Here is a 16,880-nt window from a genome sequence, read left to right as displayed (position 1 = left end):
ACATGCTTTACATTTCCCTTTAAAGATTTCTCCAACATCTGTGTTTGGCACTCGTTCATGGGTAGGTAGAAGCCTAATTTTTAATGTATTATTCTCTCATGCATAGTAGCATGTGACTATAAAAGCCACCTAGATTTCTAAATATCATATATATAAATCAGTGTTAAAATTACAATTCTGCAAAAATTACAAATATGTAAATGATACTTCTGTGATAAGTATGCCATTTGCATACACTGCTGGAAGATAAAAGAAAATGAATCTACATATCCAATATTGTTCTATCATACTTTTCACCTCCTCAGATCTCGTGTGTGTTTATATATATGTAGATGGAATATGCAGTGTGAGCTTCAGAGGTAGGAGGATTTGAAAACAGTTCTTCAGGCCAGAGCTGGGTATGACACAGAGCTGAAGTGAAACCAATCCTCTAGCTTCTCAGGAAGTGCAGGGTCACATTCCAGTTGTCCTTAAATGACCTCTTGCTTGGGTCTCTGTTTCGGCTCTTCGCTTAGCAATGATGGAAAAGCTGCACCCAGTCTAGTTTCCCAAATCCTGGTAATGTTTAGTGAGGATGCAGCCAGGACGAAATGTTGATTTGCATCCCGTGATACGTTTACATAACAAATGATAAAAAGTTCTAAATAGCTTTCCAGCTCACATCATGCTCCTTATACCTCGTTTTCAGTATGCATGAAGGTTTAGTGTTGCTGTAAGGAGGTGCTGGTAGCAAAGCCTCAGCCACACGTGAAGCCAGGAGGAGCAACAAGGGGGAGGCATATAACTCCGTTTCTCTTCTGTTTCTTCCCCACCCTTCTGAGATTGCCAAGATAAACATCATAGTGCTTCCAACTGTTTTTAGGCTCTGACTCTGTAGCGATTTGGGGGGGGGGGGGGAGGGGTGAGAGCATATAATAAAAAGAGGCTAGGAAAATATGAAAATGAAGCATTGATATTGTCAAAGGTGGGCAAAAGTTGACATACTCCTGGCCTGTGAATTTTTTTCTTAGTATGAGAGTCAGTGATGTATTTTAAATGCCCCTTTAATCTCTGAGGTTCTGCCGGCAGTACTGTTTTGGTGAGGAAGGGGATTACAGTTAAATTATCTATGTCATTTGACTTTAATATAAAGTGCAACACTTAAAATCTGGAATTTCTTTTTAAAATAAAGGAGGTGCTGCTGCTGGCAGTGGAAACAAAGCAATGTACCTTCTGCTGCCCAGGGTTGAACTTCTTGAGATGTTGCAGAAATCATGATTTAATGAACAAATAAAAAGAAAGGTCAATTACCTGAAAGTTATGTTTAAATAGTCCCGCTTTTGAAAATACAAAACAAAACTTGAACAACCATAAGACGGCATGTGATGTATGTTGATGCATTACTGAATAAGATTGCACAGTGAACCATGTGAAGTTTGTAAGAGAAAAGCCTTTACCTTTTATTGGGTCTGTAACCTCAGCCTGGTTCCCTTGGAGACATAAATATGAATGATGAGCTATAAAGTTTTCCTTTTGCAGGTGGTGGGGCAGTCTTATTGTTCTTAAAGTGAATTAAATAAAGGCTTGCATTTAGCTTTCAAAAAGCCCTTCTTAATTCACTGGATCTTGTGTTGGAAAAAATGTATGATCCCAAGTGATTTTTAACAAAACAGCCAAAACGAGCTCTTTAATGTGGGGGAAGGGTGGTAGACACATATTTAGATAAACATCAGTGTTGTGACACAATTGAAGGCCAAAATATTGAAATGTTGTCACTTTGTCCTTAACTCACCCCCCACCCCCGTTTTGATGAAGCCAGTAAACAATGAAGAGCTTGGTAATGTGAATTAAGATTAGTGTCATACACTGAATCTCTGGGTTTCCATCACTTTGTGGTTATTTTTACCAAGCCTTGCTTTCTTGTAATGTTTTCTTGTGTTAAGTGTATGTTTGGATATACCTGTTTAATGTTCTTTGGGAAGAATTTTATGCATTAGATAATCTCCCTGGACAAGTTGCTTATACTTCCCTCCCTTCTTCCCCACCTCCCCCACCACTTCCTAAATTAAAATCAAGGGCTTGTTCTTACAATGCTGGCACAGAGCCTAGACAGTTTTGACCGAGACTGCAACAGGAACGGTGTTTAGGACATCTGCCAAAATCTGTAATTCTCAGCAGTATTAGAGAAAAGATTATTTTTTAAAAGACACAGAGGTGACTTCTAAAACTCATTGTTACAGGAATCTTAGAATTCGTGTATTACTGAGGAGGTGGAAATGATACATGGTCAAAGTATAGAAAATGACCTGAAATGTTTCAGGACGGGGATTATTTATCCTCCCTCTGACCCCCCCCCCCCCCCCCTTTGAAAATCATACAAAGACTAGTTGCATAAATATCAGCCATATGGCATATAAGTGTTTAGGTTAAGAAATCTGGCTGTTCTAAGATGTGTCTATGTTTCTGTTCAGCAACATGGAGACACCAGTTCTCAGTGTGGCTGGTATTGAAAGGCATTTGAGTTTGTACTTTGCAAACCTGAACCTGGTTACGGAGAAATTCAGAATGAGCTGTGGTGAAATCCCATTCTGTGTGGACCCCCACAGTTTGGGATAACTTCATTAAATGGTGTGTCTCCCTGGTTATGAGAACCTAAGATGGATGTTTTTGAAGTGGTAGGTTATAGCTCCATTGGCGCAAGTAGTACAGTTCCGTAGAAGCAGATTTGTGGGGCACAGTAATTAAAGTGCTGAGTACCTAAGGACTTCACTCCACATGTTTAAAGACAGGAGGAGTTCCTTTGGACTAGCTGAGGCCTAGACTGTGTGCCTGCGTGTGGTTGGAGTGCATCTGCCTTTTTAATTTCATCCAGAAGGAGTGGTTGGCACACCAAGACATTTTCAGAATATGAAACAAAACTGAGTAAGTGGAGATGATTGGATGAGTCACTTCAAAAGAGCAATCCTGATCTGAACCTAGGTGGTAATGTAGGCGTACCCACAGGTGATTTTTTTACCAGGGCTTTGTTTCTTTTACAGAAGAGGAGATTATTCATATCTACTTCATTTGAATTGCTTGCAGTTTGGATTGGTACTGAGTAAGAAGTTCTGCTTCCGGTTTATCTCTAGTGTGGGCAAAGCAGAAGTGTCTTTACTAATCTTTCCAATCCTCTTCACAAGCTGATACCAGGTTACCTAATTCTTTGTGAAAGAAATAATTAATATATCTATTTATCAACCTTCATCTGGATATAAAACAGAGTAATAAAACTTTATTAATACAAAATTAGAGGATCTGTTTTATCTCCGTCATTTCACTGTATGGTCCTGAATTTGTTGGTGTATACCAACTGCATGTGTAGTTGCATTGCCCCCTCCTGGTAAATCATGTTCTACTGCATGGTCTTCTAAGTGGAGATGTTGGATTCCATTATGAGATCATCATTAATGCACCCTAAAACAAGACAAAGAGCTAGTGTATTGACACTGTTTTTTCTGTATGGGTTTTTGGTTGTTGGCATAGTAAATGCCAATTTTGCGAAACGCAGCAGTTTGAGGCAGTTTGGGCTCTGTCAGAACTCTGGTTTGGCAGCTCTGAAATTTCCTTGAAGAGTTCCTGCCCTCACCTTCTGGTTAACAGCTGCTTGAAAATAAGCTTTTCATCTGACATGTAAAAGAAAATTGGTAATACCAGATCCAACAAAAGAAAATGTGGATATGCATCCGTCATTTCAGTGAATCCAGATCCATACCTGCTGTCTATTGGGCAGCAGTGGTTTATATCAGGCCTTTTTTCTAGTGTATGATAAAAATTATAGTATCTAACAATCACACTTATTAAATGCAGAAGCCCAAGTTTTACAAACAGAACTGATGTTCATTTTAACTAATGGTTTTCCCTGTCCTGCTCCCCTCCTTTGGGCAAGCCTAAGGAACATGGTGACCAGGGCTTTGGTGTGTTCTTGTGGAAGACTTGCTAGAGCAGTCAGGAAGGCAACCTTGTGCCAACAGAAAGATGGTAGGAAGTCAGCTAAAGGGCTGCTTCTAAAGCCAGCTTAGGTCAACGTCAGCTTGCCCCCTACCAGTTTTTCCATTGCTTTGACAAGATGTAGACAAGGACCCAAGAGATGCTTGTCGCTGTAGGTTTCCTTTCCCTGGGCTTGTTAATTTAAATTCCACTTTGTTCGCAGCCAGTAGTTCAACACTTAGGTTTCAAAGGCCACGTGCAGAGGAAGCGAAACCTTTCTGTTATGGCTGGGGCTGGAATAAGTGGATTGTATGGGGTGTATGTGCAGGCTTCTGTAATGCCAAGTGCCTAGGCGAGGGGTTAAGGTGGTGTCTGACAGGAAGGCAGAAGCAGTGCCGAGAAACCCCATCTCGCTGTGTACTTTGGTGCATAGGCAATAGCACATTTGTGCTTTGGAGATTTCACTTAAATGCACACTGGTGGCAGAGAATCCTTTTATTTTTTTTAGTTTCTTTCGTTGGGTGATAAATATTTACTGTTGGTGCTGAGCTGGCAGTCTGGCTCAAGGTTTGCTTAAAAATCTTATCTTTTAACAACTGATTTTGTTTATTTCATGATGGCATGGGAAATTGGCTCTCTTGGTCAATTTGTAACTTTCTTTTCTCATATTAAGTCAGTTATAATTATTACTGGATACTTCTGTGTTGATTCAAAAAAAACAATGAACTTTTTTCATCCAAAAGACCTAAACTTTGCCCATCTTCCTTATAATGAGAATGATGCCATCCCAAGATCTGCAATATATCCACTTAACAATGTCATCACAATATTGTTAAACAGACAGGCTTCATATGTTTAAGAAGCGTTAGAGTTGATAAATGTTCATATTAACCAGTCAGCAGTGTGCTGTCTCTTGCATCCTCAAGGCAACAGAATTACTGTACTTCATATCTTAGTTTTTTGTAAACAAAGAGCTTGTCAGACTTGATTAGCCAAGAAGCACCTGAATATATTGACTTAAATATAGAAATTGTTTGACATAGATGTGTATATTCAGAAATAAAAGTGCCTACTTAATCCTTTTATGGTGCTTTAGAAATGAAGGAGAGAAACCCATGAAATGCACTGCATGCCGTAGCTGCCTTGCAGCACTCTTACTATTTTTGTATCTACATTCATTGAAGAGAACTTGTTTAAGCAAGAGAGAAAAGGCTGGTAGATGGATTTGGGTGGGAAAGAAGGCACAAGAGCAAGGGAGCTGTGTTTCTGAGAAGATACAGAAAATGTGGTGCAGCTAATTAAACAGAATCGGAAAGCAGCCTGTTTTATTTAAGTACTACTAATTCTTAACCATGTTTACTCCCCCCCCCCCCCCCCCCCCCATGTTTCTTTTCCACTGTCGTGTCAATATTGATTCCAGAAGATGGAAAAGGCTGTTGAGCTTTCAGTTACTTCATAGTCATGCAGGGTCATGTGCTGAGCAGAGAAAACTTGTGCTGTGAAGTAACACAGGGAGTGTAGGTTGGCCTTTGCTTGTTCAGCTGAGCACAACTATGAAATGGACACTAGTAACTGGATTTGTGAACCCAAATAAAAGCTTAGTTTGAGTGCTCTTGCAAGCCTACTTGGAGTGCCTTAAGACTGACAAATCTGTGGCAGTTTTTCTTCAACAGAAATTGATGGTAGTATTAACCTTAACCTGAATGGGAAAAGGAATAACTAATGTAAATTTGCATTTTCTTGGGATTAAATTTGGGTATGCTTCTTTTTGTTTAAATTCCGTCTGTGATATTTTAGCATATTATAGAAATCTATCATGGAAGTAAATATTCCCAGTAGATGGTTGAACGGGAGACAGCTGGGTCTTTTGACACTTAGGCAGTTGTGGGAGGCTGCCTGGAATTTCAAGGTAGGTGGAGTAACTGGATGTTTCTGTAGAAGTGCAGGAAGAGTTGGTCACGACTCTACGGGCATTTAAAATGTCTCCTCTGAAGTCATTTGTGGTGCTTTGTAGATATAAATGAGTTGGTTCATGGTTTCTAGAGCTGTTCTCCAGGTTCTTTTCAGACTTGATTAGACTTACCAGCACCAGTTGGTATTTGGGTCATGCATGGAAGCTTATCTGTGTAAGTGTAAAACCTACCTCAGCTGTTTTTCCTCTTTTACGTATAGGTGCTTTTGATGTCTGGGGAGGGCCTGAGGTGCTGCTGGTCAGCCCTCGTCTTCTCTTAGTCAAAGTTTTGGGCAGTGCATTAAATTGAGCTTGGTTGTTGAGCCAACACCATTAAATTCTTACCAGACCATGGGTTGTGTTAAGAGAGAAGAGCCCTATCAGAAGCTCAGTTGTCATTTGAGTTTTAGCTGATTTAGTGGGACTGATGATTCCCTTTTGGCAACATTTAGATAATGTGTTGAAGTCAAGAAAATTGTCACTCTGATTAAGATTTGAGTTCAACAGTTGATCAAAGATTGAGATTTCAGTATGAGCCTCTCTTGAAGAGCAGCAGTGAACTTCCACACCTTGGTTGTCAGGAATATGGTACGTGACTTTGTGTGTGTGCGTGAAGAAACCAGAAAAAAATAAGTGAGGCTGCATTTAGGGACAGTTGTGTGCTGGGTATGAGTTAGTTTCCTGGTGGAATGCTTGCATGTACTGTTTTGTCACTCAGTTGCAGAGCTTGCCAGTCCCGGTAAATCCCTCTCTTCACAGTAGAAAACAACCCCACCTCTTTCTTTGATAACAACAAAAGTAAAACTTTGTGGTTTCTTTTCCCCTTTGTAGCAACAAAGAAGAGAACGGGAAGCTCGAAGGCAACAAGAGCGTGAGCAAAGGCGGAGAGAACAGGAGGAAAAAAGACGTCTGGAAGAAATGGAGAGGAGGCGTAAGGAAGAGGAAGAGAGAAGAAGAGCAGAGGAGGAAAAGAGGAGAGTAGAAAGGGAGCAGGTGAGTCCATGATACAGATATATGTGTAATAGGTTTGTTTCTTCTAAATTCTAATTTGATTTTTTAAAAACTAGTAAGCCTAAATCAGCTTGGGCAACCTAATGCTGACCCTGTCATCTTTGTTGTCTCTGACAGCAGATGCACTAACATAGATCATAGAGCTTTGTGGAAAATTCTGGCAGCCTCAATATTCCTTCAAAAAAAGAAGTCTTGTTGCAGTACTCATTCTAAATTCAGCTCCTGCCCCTGGGCTTGGCTAAAACCATCAGAATTGGTGAAATCATCGCTGGGGCTGAAAGTTGTTTCTAGGCTTGTCTTGCTGGATCAGTGCTTCTTGGAGGGCATGCCCCTGTTTAAAAGGCCTCCCAGAGAATGGCAACTCTGTTGTGTGTCAGCGTCTGGTACCCAGAATTGGTCAGAGGCACGTCATAAACTTCTGAATATTCTGAATTTGAGGTGGGAGCTTTGAGCTGCCAAGGGTTTTCTTCGTAAAACTTAGTATGCAGTCTCCCTCTCTTGCTCTATTTAAAATCAGCTCTAATAATATATGCCAGTTCAGGCAGCAAATACATCTTAAGTTGTGTCAGTATATCTTTAAGTTGTGTCTTTAACACAGAGAGAGTACAGGTGAGAAACCTTTTACACTGTGAAATTCAGTTGCTATTTATGCATGAAATCTGCATGTTTTAAAATCCTTTAAAAACTTGAATCAGGGCGATAATCAGAGTAATAATTACTGTGCATGTACTGCAAAATGCTGATGCCAAATAAAGGGCCAAAACTACTTGCAGATTTCCTATTAACTTAAGGAATGCTGTTTTTGGACTGATACACCTTAATTTTATTCCGACATAAAGTACCTGTATTTTTGATCATTGGTGGTTGTGTTACTGGGGAGTTTTATTGTGTTTGTATATATTACAAAAAAAAAGTTGGAGTCAAAAGGAGAGAAGACTAACCAATGGGAATAAATGTATGGAAAATCTCTAATTACAGCACAGCAATTTGCTTTTGGGCAGACACCGGGTATTCCCCCAGCTGCTTTTTAAACTGTTGAAATGCTAATTACGCACAGTGCCATTAATGACAAATGGTTAATTGATGTGGCCAAGCTGAACCACTCTGGATTTTCAAATTTGTTTATTTTTCAGAAGAAAAGACATGCCCCTCTTAGAATTTTTGTTAACCCAAACTATGGCACAGCCAATGTGCGTAACAACAGTATAGTGTATCTCATCAGTCTGTCACAAGACTTTCTATAGCTCCCATCACTGTATCACTGATCCATTAATTTCTTTATGCATACACTGTAAATGTGTGTGTGCGTGTGTGTGCTTGTGTGTGTGCGCATGCACATGTTACATACTTCCATTAATTGCATGATAGGATGTTATCAGCTTGGGTTTGGTGCTTCAGAGTTTGAGTTCTCCAGGGGTCAGGAGAAGCAGTGGGTAAACCTCTCAACCTGTTGAGGCTGCAGGTGAAGAGATGGCTAGATCTCAAGTTTGGTCTAATATCTGTTTCCTGGTGGATGTTTGTTTGTGTCATAACCATCGCATAATTCAGCAAGGCTGGCAGTGTCTGCTCAGGACAAGCTTCTGGTGAGGGCAGCAGGGGAGATGGCAGGGCAGGTCCCAACTGCACTTGGCAGAGCCCCTCTTGGGGAGCTTGCTCCAAGTCTGCCTACACTATGCCTGGCTCTAGCTGTTGCTAACAGTTCATCGCACCAGTGCAACAAACTAATGTTTAATACAACTTGCATGTGACTTTGTATTGGCTGTGTTGAGTCAAGACTCGCTGTGTTTTAACTTTCCAAAACCTTCAAGTGCATTTTGCTGCTTCTTGAAACCACTTCCAAAATATGGAAACGAGCTCTGGCCCATGCTGGCAACATTTGCAGGAGTGCAAATTTCAGAACAGTGCGGAGCCGAAAGCCGATGCTCAGGAGGCAGGGCTTCCTAAATTGTTCTGCAGGCACTAATCCATCCTGAAGTGCATTTCTTGTTAAAGCTGAACTGGGGAAGTAGCGTGTGGTGTTCCACCCAGGGGGTTCTGATGCATTCCTTTTGAATAAATTTATTGCTGGGTAATTTCTATGTGACAGGAGTATATCAGGCGACAGCTAGAAGAGGAGCAGCGGCACTTGGAAATTCTACAGCAGCAGCTGCTCCAGGAGCAGGCCATGTTACTGGTAAAGCACTGTATCTGTTTTGTTCAGTAGCTATAGGATCCATTTATCTGGCCAGTCCTAGGCTTCCCTCAGTCGGGCACAGCTGCACTGTCAGTATGACAACAAAGGAGCTTGATTAAAAGGCCATTTATGCTAGCGTCGTGGGCTGACAGGCACATATGAGAAGTGCTGTATGGTCACACTGCTTTCTGGGCTGTAAGAGGAGGCTTTATGTTAAAGTAGAACGGCTCTGGTGTGGTGGTCGAGTTTCTGAACAGACCTTGGCATTCCATGAAGAACTAGAGTGCTTATGTTGCAGATCAAAAGCACACATGATATGCAAATCCACCCCAGGATACAATGGCCTTGTGTTGGCCTAAATCATTGTTTGATGAGCTTTACACTGGATTTAGTATAAATAACTTTTTTCTTTTTTTTTTTTACTTTAGTAAATACCAGTTTTGGCATAACTCTCCAATCATGTCAAGCTTAGCAGTACACACTCAACTTTCCCAACATGAGACACATGCCATATTGGCCTAACTTAGCTCTTGGGTATACATTAACAATGATATAAACAAAAAAAGAAAACAAGAAAAAAGGCAACAACAACCAGAAAGGTGCATTTTTATCGGGATGGATAGGGACATGTCCGCTGTATGGTCAATGTCATGTCTTGAATTACACGTTTTTTCAAAGGAATACAGATGGCGAGAGATGGAGGAACACCGACAGGCCGAGCGACTCCAGCGCCAGCTGCAGCAGGAGCAAGCCTACCTCCTGTCACTGCAGCATGATCACAGGAGGCAGCAGCAGCAGCAGCAGCAGCAACAACAGCAGCAGCAACAGCAGCAGCAGCAGCAAGAAAGAAATAAACAAAGTTATCATACCCCTGAGCCAAAATCCCACTATGAGCCTGCTGAAAGAGCGCGTGAGGTAAGTCCTGTTTGTGGGCAGGAATCTGCTGCCTGCTCCTCTGCCCCTGCCTGTTGCCATCATTGCGACTGCAGTTCTGCTGTAGTACAGTTGGAGGCCAAAGCGTCACTCATAAGGGGCAGGGTATTTTAAAATGTAGCCCCCTGGTTTCTAGACCTGAGGGCTACTTCTGAGTACTTCTGCTGTGATCACTGGAGTTCAGAGTTTTGAGGGTGGAAAGAAATTCTGGAAGGCTGCAGTCTGAGGGGACCTGGTTTTGGAAGCATCGCATCAGGAATTTAATTTCATCTGCACTTCATCAGGCATTTTTCATAGGAAGCATTGGTGCAGTTGGCAGTCTGTGTCTCTGGCAAGTACTGGCAATTGGAAACTGGGAAGCAGTTGGAAAGCATGAACCTATGAGGGATGCTTGCACATAGTAGTGCCTGTTTACACATTTGGTGCTTTAGCTCATGTTCTTGGAAATTTCCTTCTCATGAACATAAACCTGAATTTCATCAGTTTCATTTTGAAATGTGAAGTATTCTCTTCTGAGATCACATCTTGCTCTTACGAAAGTCAGTGGTGTTGCCTTCTTGACTTTGGGCAATAACTAGTAGATCTGAGATATCAGAGTGCTGTTTGTTTCAGTGAGTGGTCTCCTGTTTTCACTGGTCCATGGTTAACTTTGTTAAGCAAGTAGTTGCCTCTTTGATGCACCCTTGGCTCTCTTTCAGCAGTCTTATTCTTATGTTTCCCTTGAGCACCATAGTGCCCACAAACCACAAGACTGGGCAATACTGGTGAAAGCTGTCAATGGCATTCATCACTAGCATGTGGGAACTGGGTAAATATATTTTGGAACAAGAACAAAAAATATCCTTGGGACTGTTGAACATGATAACATAGCTTTCAGTCCACCTTTGTCCAGTAGCACTTTATTGCCTTTGAAGTATTGCTGTTCGGGCTTGGTTAGCACAAACTCATTTTCTTGTAGATACTGTTGTCCAAGTTCTTTATAAACCATGTTTATGCTATCTCATTCATTCTGCTTGGTGGTTGAAGTATCTGGTACGTCTCTCTCTCTCTTGGAAGGAGTTCAGACTTGTCCGGTATGTGGTGGTGCAGGCATGGAACCAGCCCTGCTGTCCTTGTTTCACATTCCTGGCCCACCTCAGTGAAAGCATAGTGCCAGTCCAGTGCTCCTGTCCAGCCTGAAGGCTGGCTTTGGAGGGATACAGAAATGTATCTACTCCTTGCCTCCCATTTTCTTTTTATAGTTGAAAAGGAGAGAAACACCCAAAGAGTCAAAGTGTTACATCCTTCAGCAGAATTACTGGTTCAGCTGTTTTTTGTCAGTTTCTTTCTTTTGTGATTGCTCTAGCTAGGAGGAGTAAAGTGAAGGTGCAGAAATACTGTGTTAATAGTCAGATCTTCCCAGAGATTGCTGTGGATTGCAGAGAATATTCTTCTTAAAAACTGTGGTAAAAGCATAGCCATAGTATCTATTTTTTTTTTCCCCATTGCAGTAGCAGTGGTGGTTTAAGGAAGAGGAAGGACTTCCATGATTGGCTCTGGGAAACAGCAAGGAGCTTAGAGCAAGGTGTGAGGCTTAATGCCGTTTTCTAGTCTGAACAGTCAGATGACTGGATCAGGGCCTGTTTTTATCCAGGCATGTGCTCACTGTCTCCTTCCCACTTCTTGCCTGGTTCTCAGGACATGTGGTTCGTGCGGTTTCTGTGCTTTGTGGAAGAAACCTATCATCCACAGCTAGAACCGTGAAAGCCTGTTCCTTCAGACAGAAGGACTTGGGGCTTTTCCTTGTTCTTTTCGTAACAAGGAGTCTGGCCTGTTTTTTAAAGGATGGTTCTGTGAAGTTGAACACAGTAGTGAAAATGATTGTGTACTGAAGATGTGTGCCTCCGTTATTGTCCCAAGACATGATGTAGTTTGTGTAGACCTGGCAGAAGCTTGTCTGCTTGTACCCATAGGCAAACTATTAACTGTCCTCAAATTTTGTAAAGCAGAGGCAGGTTGGGTTTATGAAGCAGCCCAGCTGAGGAGTCCTGAAAACTTGTCCTTGTCTTCTGATGTGGCTGTATGAGAAATGGGTCTCTCCAGACCATCAGTGCAAGGAAAATTGATTAGGGAACCATCCCAATACTGGGTTTGTGCTCCAGGCACAAGGGTTAAAGCAAATATTGTGAGCAGAATTTCATCAAATGAAGTCAGCCCAAGCTGCTAGTATGATTTTTCTTTGATGATGTGATAAAGTGCTGGGAGTTTATTGTTCGTCAGAGGCAGCTGCTCCAGCAGAAATGTGCACACTGCCCTGTTTCCAGCAGCAGACCATCTTGGGAAATAGCAGGGTATTTCCTTTTTGCCTGGAGCCTTCCTCCACCGCTTGCTGTTCTTACTTCTCACTTTGTTCACAATGTTGCAGTCTTGGGAGCGGCAATGTTTCTGCATGGGGACCTCACTTGATGTTCTGTCGAGAACTGAGCATGTTCCAACTTAGTCAAGAGCTTGACTAACTTTCACAGTCCATGTACAATCAATTCTACACCTCCTTGAGAACAAGAAACAAGATGCTGGGGCTGTTCTCTGCATTGTGAGGTTGCGTTGTGACTGTCTGATAAGAGCAGGATGACCAGCTCTACAATTCCATACCTAAAACTGAGCAGCCTCTAGTATTACTGAGTAGAGAAGCATATTCTATCTCTTCTTGTGTTGCTAAAGAAACAAGCACAAGAAAGCAGATATCAGATACCATTGATTGAAGCAGGTAACTACAGTAAGGGAAACACACTTTTATATTGAAAAGTTGTTTCTATTTTCACCTATCTTTTTTATTGTCTGTGAGGAAAAATACCAATGGATAATAACTAGTCTAGGCAGAAAGAAGCTCCATAATGGTCTTTAATCATATGACTTCACATCTTACTGTGTGCTGTATCCACTCTTCCTATTATTCCCTATTGGAATACTTGCCATTTTGGTGTAGTTCGCTAGCTGTTTTACAGTTATGGTGAAAGGGAAAAAATCCTGCCAAATGTATTTGGTTTCTTCATGGTAAACTAGAAGTTTAGGTGAGTACCACTCACCTTCATATTTCTACTGTAATTGGTTTTATTGACTCCAGGCTTAACCTCCATTTATTTTGGTTTAGGTGGAGGAGAGATTTAGAAAAACTAATCAGGGCTCCCCTGAAGCACAGTCTAAACAGATGGGCAAAGTGTTGGAGCCACCAGTGCCTTCAAGATCAGAGTCTTTTTCTAATGGAAACTCAGAACCTGCTCAGCCTGCCCTGCAGAGGCCAATGGAGCCTCAGGTAAGTGTCCAAGAAAATCTTGGTGAGCCTGGAGGAAATGCAGAAGTCCCAACATGTTTCTTTCATATTTGCAGATCTTGGCACTTAATCTTATGTAAAGGGTAGCACTGTAACACAAAGCAGCTTATTCAGTACATTTGCTCCTTGTCTGTTTTTGCTTATTGATAAACTGATGGATTTGTGGGTTTGGTGGTGGTTTTTTTTTTCTTTTTTAGTTTGAGTTTGGGTTTTGGTTTTTTTTGTGGGTTTTTTGTGTTTTTTTGTATAATGTTACAGCTAGATTTAGAACCGTTGCATTCCATTACTATCTGTGCAACAGCAGAGTGGTGGGCTAAACCCTGGCAAAAGTTGCAGTACGCTTTTTACAATACAGAATTTGATCTGTGCAAAATATTTACTACCACAAAGGGTGCTCCTGAAAGAACTGAGCTTGCTTTGTTTTTCCAGTTCTTGCAGAAAAAGCTAACTAAACAAGTGGGTTTTAATAGTATAAGCACTGCTTCAGAGAGATTTACAAAACATGACTAAGAAAAGCAGGTTTGTTGTCAGTAGGCCTACAGTTGCTAAATAGAGCTCTGTACACCCCTGGAAAAATCAAAAAGAGGTTGAAAACCACTGAGCTGTGTGGCTGCTGTCGTTCTGTTGTTTTCTAATGAAAAACCTCCAGATCTTGTTATCTGCATTTCATAGGAATTGCGGCATGAATTTATAAAGTAACCTATGTATAAAACTTAGATATAGCCCATAAATTCAGGGGGATCTGGATATGCTAAATTAAACTGTGTAGTTCTGCATTCAGTTCCTCTGTTTCTGTGCAGAATTTTCTTCTCCCAAATTAAATCTGCTGATGACAGTGCAAGCTAAACCTATCCCTCAGTGTGACTAGGTATTGCAACTCTTTTAGGCAACAGGAGAATTTGAACAGACTGAAGAGTGGGAGAAATCAGGACAGAACTTCATCTCTTACTCATTAATTCCTGGCTTTTATTCAAACCTCTATGACTATTTCAAAATATTGGACTTGTATCTTCATGCTCTCCGTGCCAGTTACTTTCAAAGTCTGGGTCTTCCACTTACATTAAGGATAATCAGGCTCTTCAACAGCTGTGTGTATTAAAATCGAGGAAATAATAATCACATAAAAACAAATACAACCAGCCTACTGAAACTGGGATTGAAAGCAAAGTTTTGCTTACTTATGAAGTGTGAAAAGTATGTTCCTCAGTTATGACCTTTTCTTCTCCTTAGTTTCAGAAATTAACTCTTGAAACACAGGTTTTTCCACAAGGGGGGAGTTAGGCTGAAGGATCAATATGGATTTCAGTGGAAATCCCAATAGGGTTTTTACTCTGGAGTCACTGTTCTGCCTTCTTAGTCTGTGTAACTGAATACGTGTTCGTGTACATGTGTTCTTAGTTTTCATATAAATATGTATATATGTACAGTATATGGTACATGCATGGTGTAAGTATAATATACATTGTACATATGTATACTATCTACAGTATATATTATGGGGGTTTTTGTATATATTTCAATGACTGTAAAGGAATAAAGGCTTTTGCATTATGGTCTTTGTCTGAAAGTTTGGAACTGTATCTAGTTCCTAAATTTATTAAATGTCTGTCAGTTTGCACATTTTACAGCATTCTTTAATTTTGTACATTTCTTCAATTGGATATGTGCTTCAAATTTCCCAGCCCACCAGTGCTGCCATGAGACCTGACCAAAGCCCACTGAAGACCAAGGAATGGAAGGCAGCTTCTGTCTTGAGTGGCCTTTGGACTCAGGCTCAGGGTGCAGATATTAGGTCCCCTTTTCTTCCGGGCACCAGTGTATGTGTATGTGGAGAGCATACCTCACCAAAAAATGCGTATGTGCTGTATTTTCAGTCTGTTACGTTCTTTGGGCGCTTGCCTTGCTTTTAAATGCATTGATTCCACCCCATGCTTACCTAATGCCATAACCAATTTGTCTCTGCCCGCCCCACCTGCCTTTATTCTGTGTTAATTGGAAAGCCAGTTATACTGAGCGCATTGAATGTTTTATGTTTTGTTTTCTTGTAAGGTACAGTGGTCCCATCTGGCATCTCTCAAGAACAATGTTTCCCCTGTCTCGCGATCCCATTCCTTCAGTGACCCTTCTCCCAAATTTGCTCATCACCATCTTCGTTCCCAGGACCCATATCCACCTTCACGCAGTGAAGTGCTAAATCAGAGTTCTGACTCTAAGTCGGAGGTACCCGACCCCACCCAAAAGGCTTGGGCTAGATCAGACAGTGACGAGGTGCCTCCAAGGGTAAGGAGTAGAAAGACAGATGTATGCTATTTTTCTTTATTATTAATTATTATTTTCTTAAGGATGTGATACCCTGGGCACTGGGAAGACTGTGCCCTTGTGCCAGCATTGGTAACAGTATTTTGGAAGGCAGATCATAACATAGGTATTTAGTCAATGGGTTAATGATAATCAGCCTTAAGCACAATATTGAAGCTTCATATAAAATTGGCAATTATTTATAGAATGCGCTATTTCAGAGACAATTTATTATGCAAAGTTAACAAATAATTACCATACTCAGGAAAGAATTTAAAATATCCCTGAGGTTATTGCTCAGAGTTAATTTTCCTCTTCATCTGTTAGCAACCCAAACTATGAATCATCCACGTATTTGAAATTGAGATGGAGCTGAACAAAAAGGAAACATTCAATATATTTCCTCCTCCTCTCCTTCTCCCAACCCCCCTCCCATCCACTGGGATTTGCTTCTGAGTATATTCTTGCTTCCCCCAACAGTCTTTGCCTTCTGCTTATCCATTCCCAGGCATTTGTTTGGTTCCCCTGAGCTTATTCTCCTAATTCTCATGCTGTTTCAGCAAATTGCTGTGTGCTTTCCCTGCTTCAGTCAGAGTGCCATATTCTTTTAGAATGTCTCAGTAGTTGGAGGGTAGTGGGGCGTCTGTGTGTTCATGTGATAACTTATTAAATACTGCTTAATGTTAAGACTAAACTTTTGAGTTCTCTTCCAAATCTGAACAGCAGTCCAGCTAAGGTCCTTGGTTTTGTGGGTGTTTGTTCATTGCTTTTGGTCATTGATGCTAGCTTGGACTTAGAATTGTTGTTAAAATCTTAAGAATATGTTCTGTAGCAGGAGAGGTTTAATCTTCCTCTTCTCTCTCTCCTCTTCATGGATTTAACACAAGCTTTTTTTCCCCAAGGTACCTGTGAGAACAACATCCCGATCACCAGTCCTGTCCCGCCGTGATTCTCCGCTGCAGGGCAGTGGGCAGCAAAATAACCAAGCAGGTCAAAGAAACTCCACGAGGTTTGTAAGCCAACATGTCATTGCCTTTCTTGAGTTGGAAGAGAAAGGCTCATGGGTAGCCAGGCGTTTCCAGAGAGCTTCTGGCATTGTGTGCTGAATGTAAAAGGAAGATGAATTTGAATCCCTTTTCAGTAATGATTAATATTAATTTCCCTTGGTGCCGCATGTGTGCCAGCAGGCACTGGCAGAATTTCTTCTTTCTTCTCCTTCAAATAGCCTGCCCTGTAACTTCAGCAACATTTTCAAAATA

General features: G+C 41.2%; 1 protein-coding gene across 9 annotated transcripts in view; it reads left to right on the top strand.

Moving 5' to 3' along the window:
* MAP4K4 (mitogen-activated protein kinase kinase kinase kinase 4) overlaps window positions 1–16,880 on the top strand; it is a 165,102-nt gene that overhangs the window by 118,779 nt on the left and 29,443 nt on the right. For 4 of the 9 annotated variants that reach the window (XM_057422363.1, XM_057422367.1, XM_057422362.1 and 1 more), the window contains exons 13-18: window positions 6,728–6,889; window positions 8,994–9,080; window positions 9,759–9,995; window positions 13,144–13,305; window positions 15,373–15,603; window positions 16,524–16,630. In XM_057422363.1, coding sequence (XP_057278346.1) covers window positions 6,728–6,889; window positions 8,994–9,080; window positions 9,759–9,995; window positions 13,144–13,305; window positions 15,373–15,603; window positions 16,524–16,630 — 986 coding nt within the window. The remainder of the gene's footprint in view (window positions 1–6,727; window positions 6,890–8,993; window positions 9,081–9,758; window positions 9,996–13,143; window positions 13,306–15,372; window positions 15,604–16,523; window positions 16,631–16,880) is intronic. The other 5 variants (XM_057422365.1, XM_057422371.1, XM_057422369.1 and 2 more) reach the window with 3 other exon arrangements.

Source organism: Pezoporus wallicus, unplaced genomic scaffold (assembly GCF_028554395.1).
Source record: "Pezoporus wallicus isolate ANWC-B61680 ecotype Strahan unplaced genomic scaffold, APGP_CSIRO_Pwel_v1 contig_5785, whole genome shotgun sequence".
In the NCBI taxonomy this organism is placed as follows: Eukaryota; Metazoa; Chordata; class Aves; order Psittaciformes; family Psittacidae; genus Pezoporus; species Pezoporus wallicus.
Note: the sequence above shows the minus strand (reverse complement) of the source record. Positions and strands in the feature narration are given on the sequence as shown.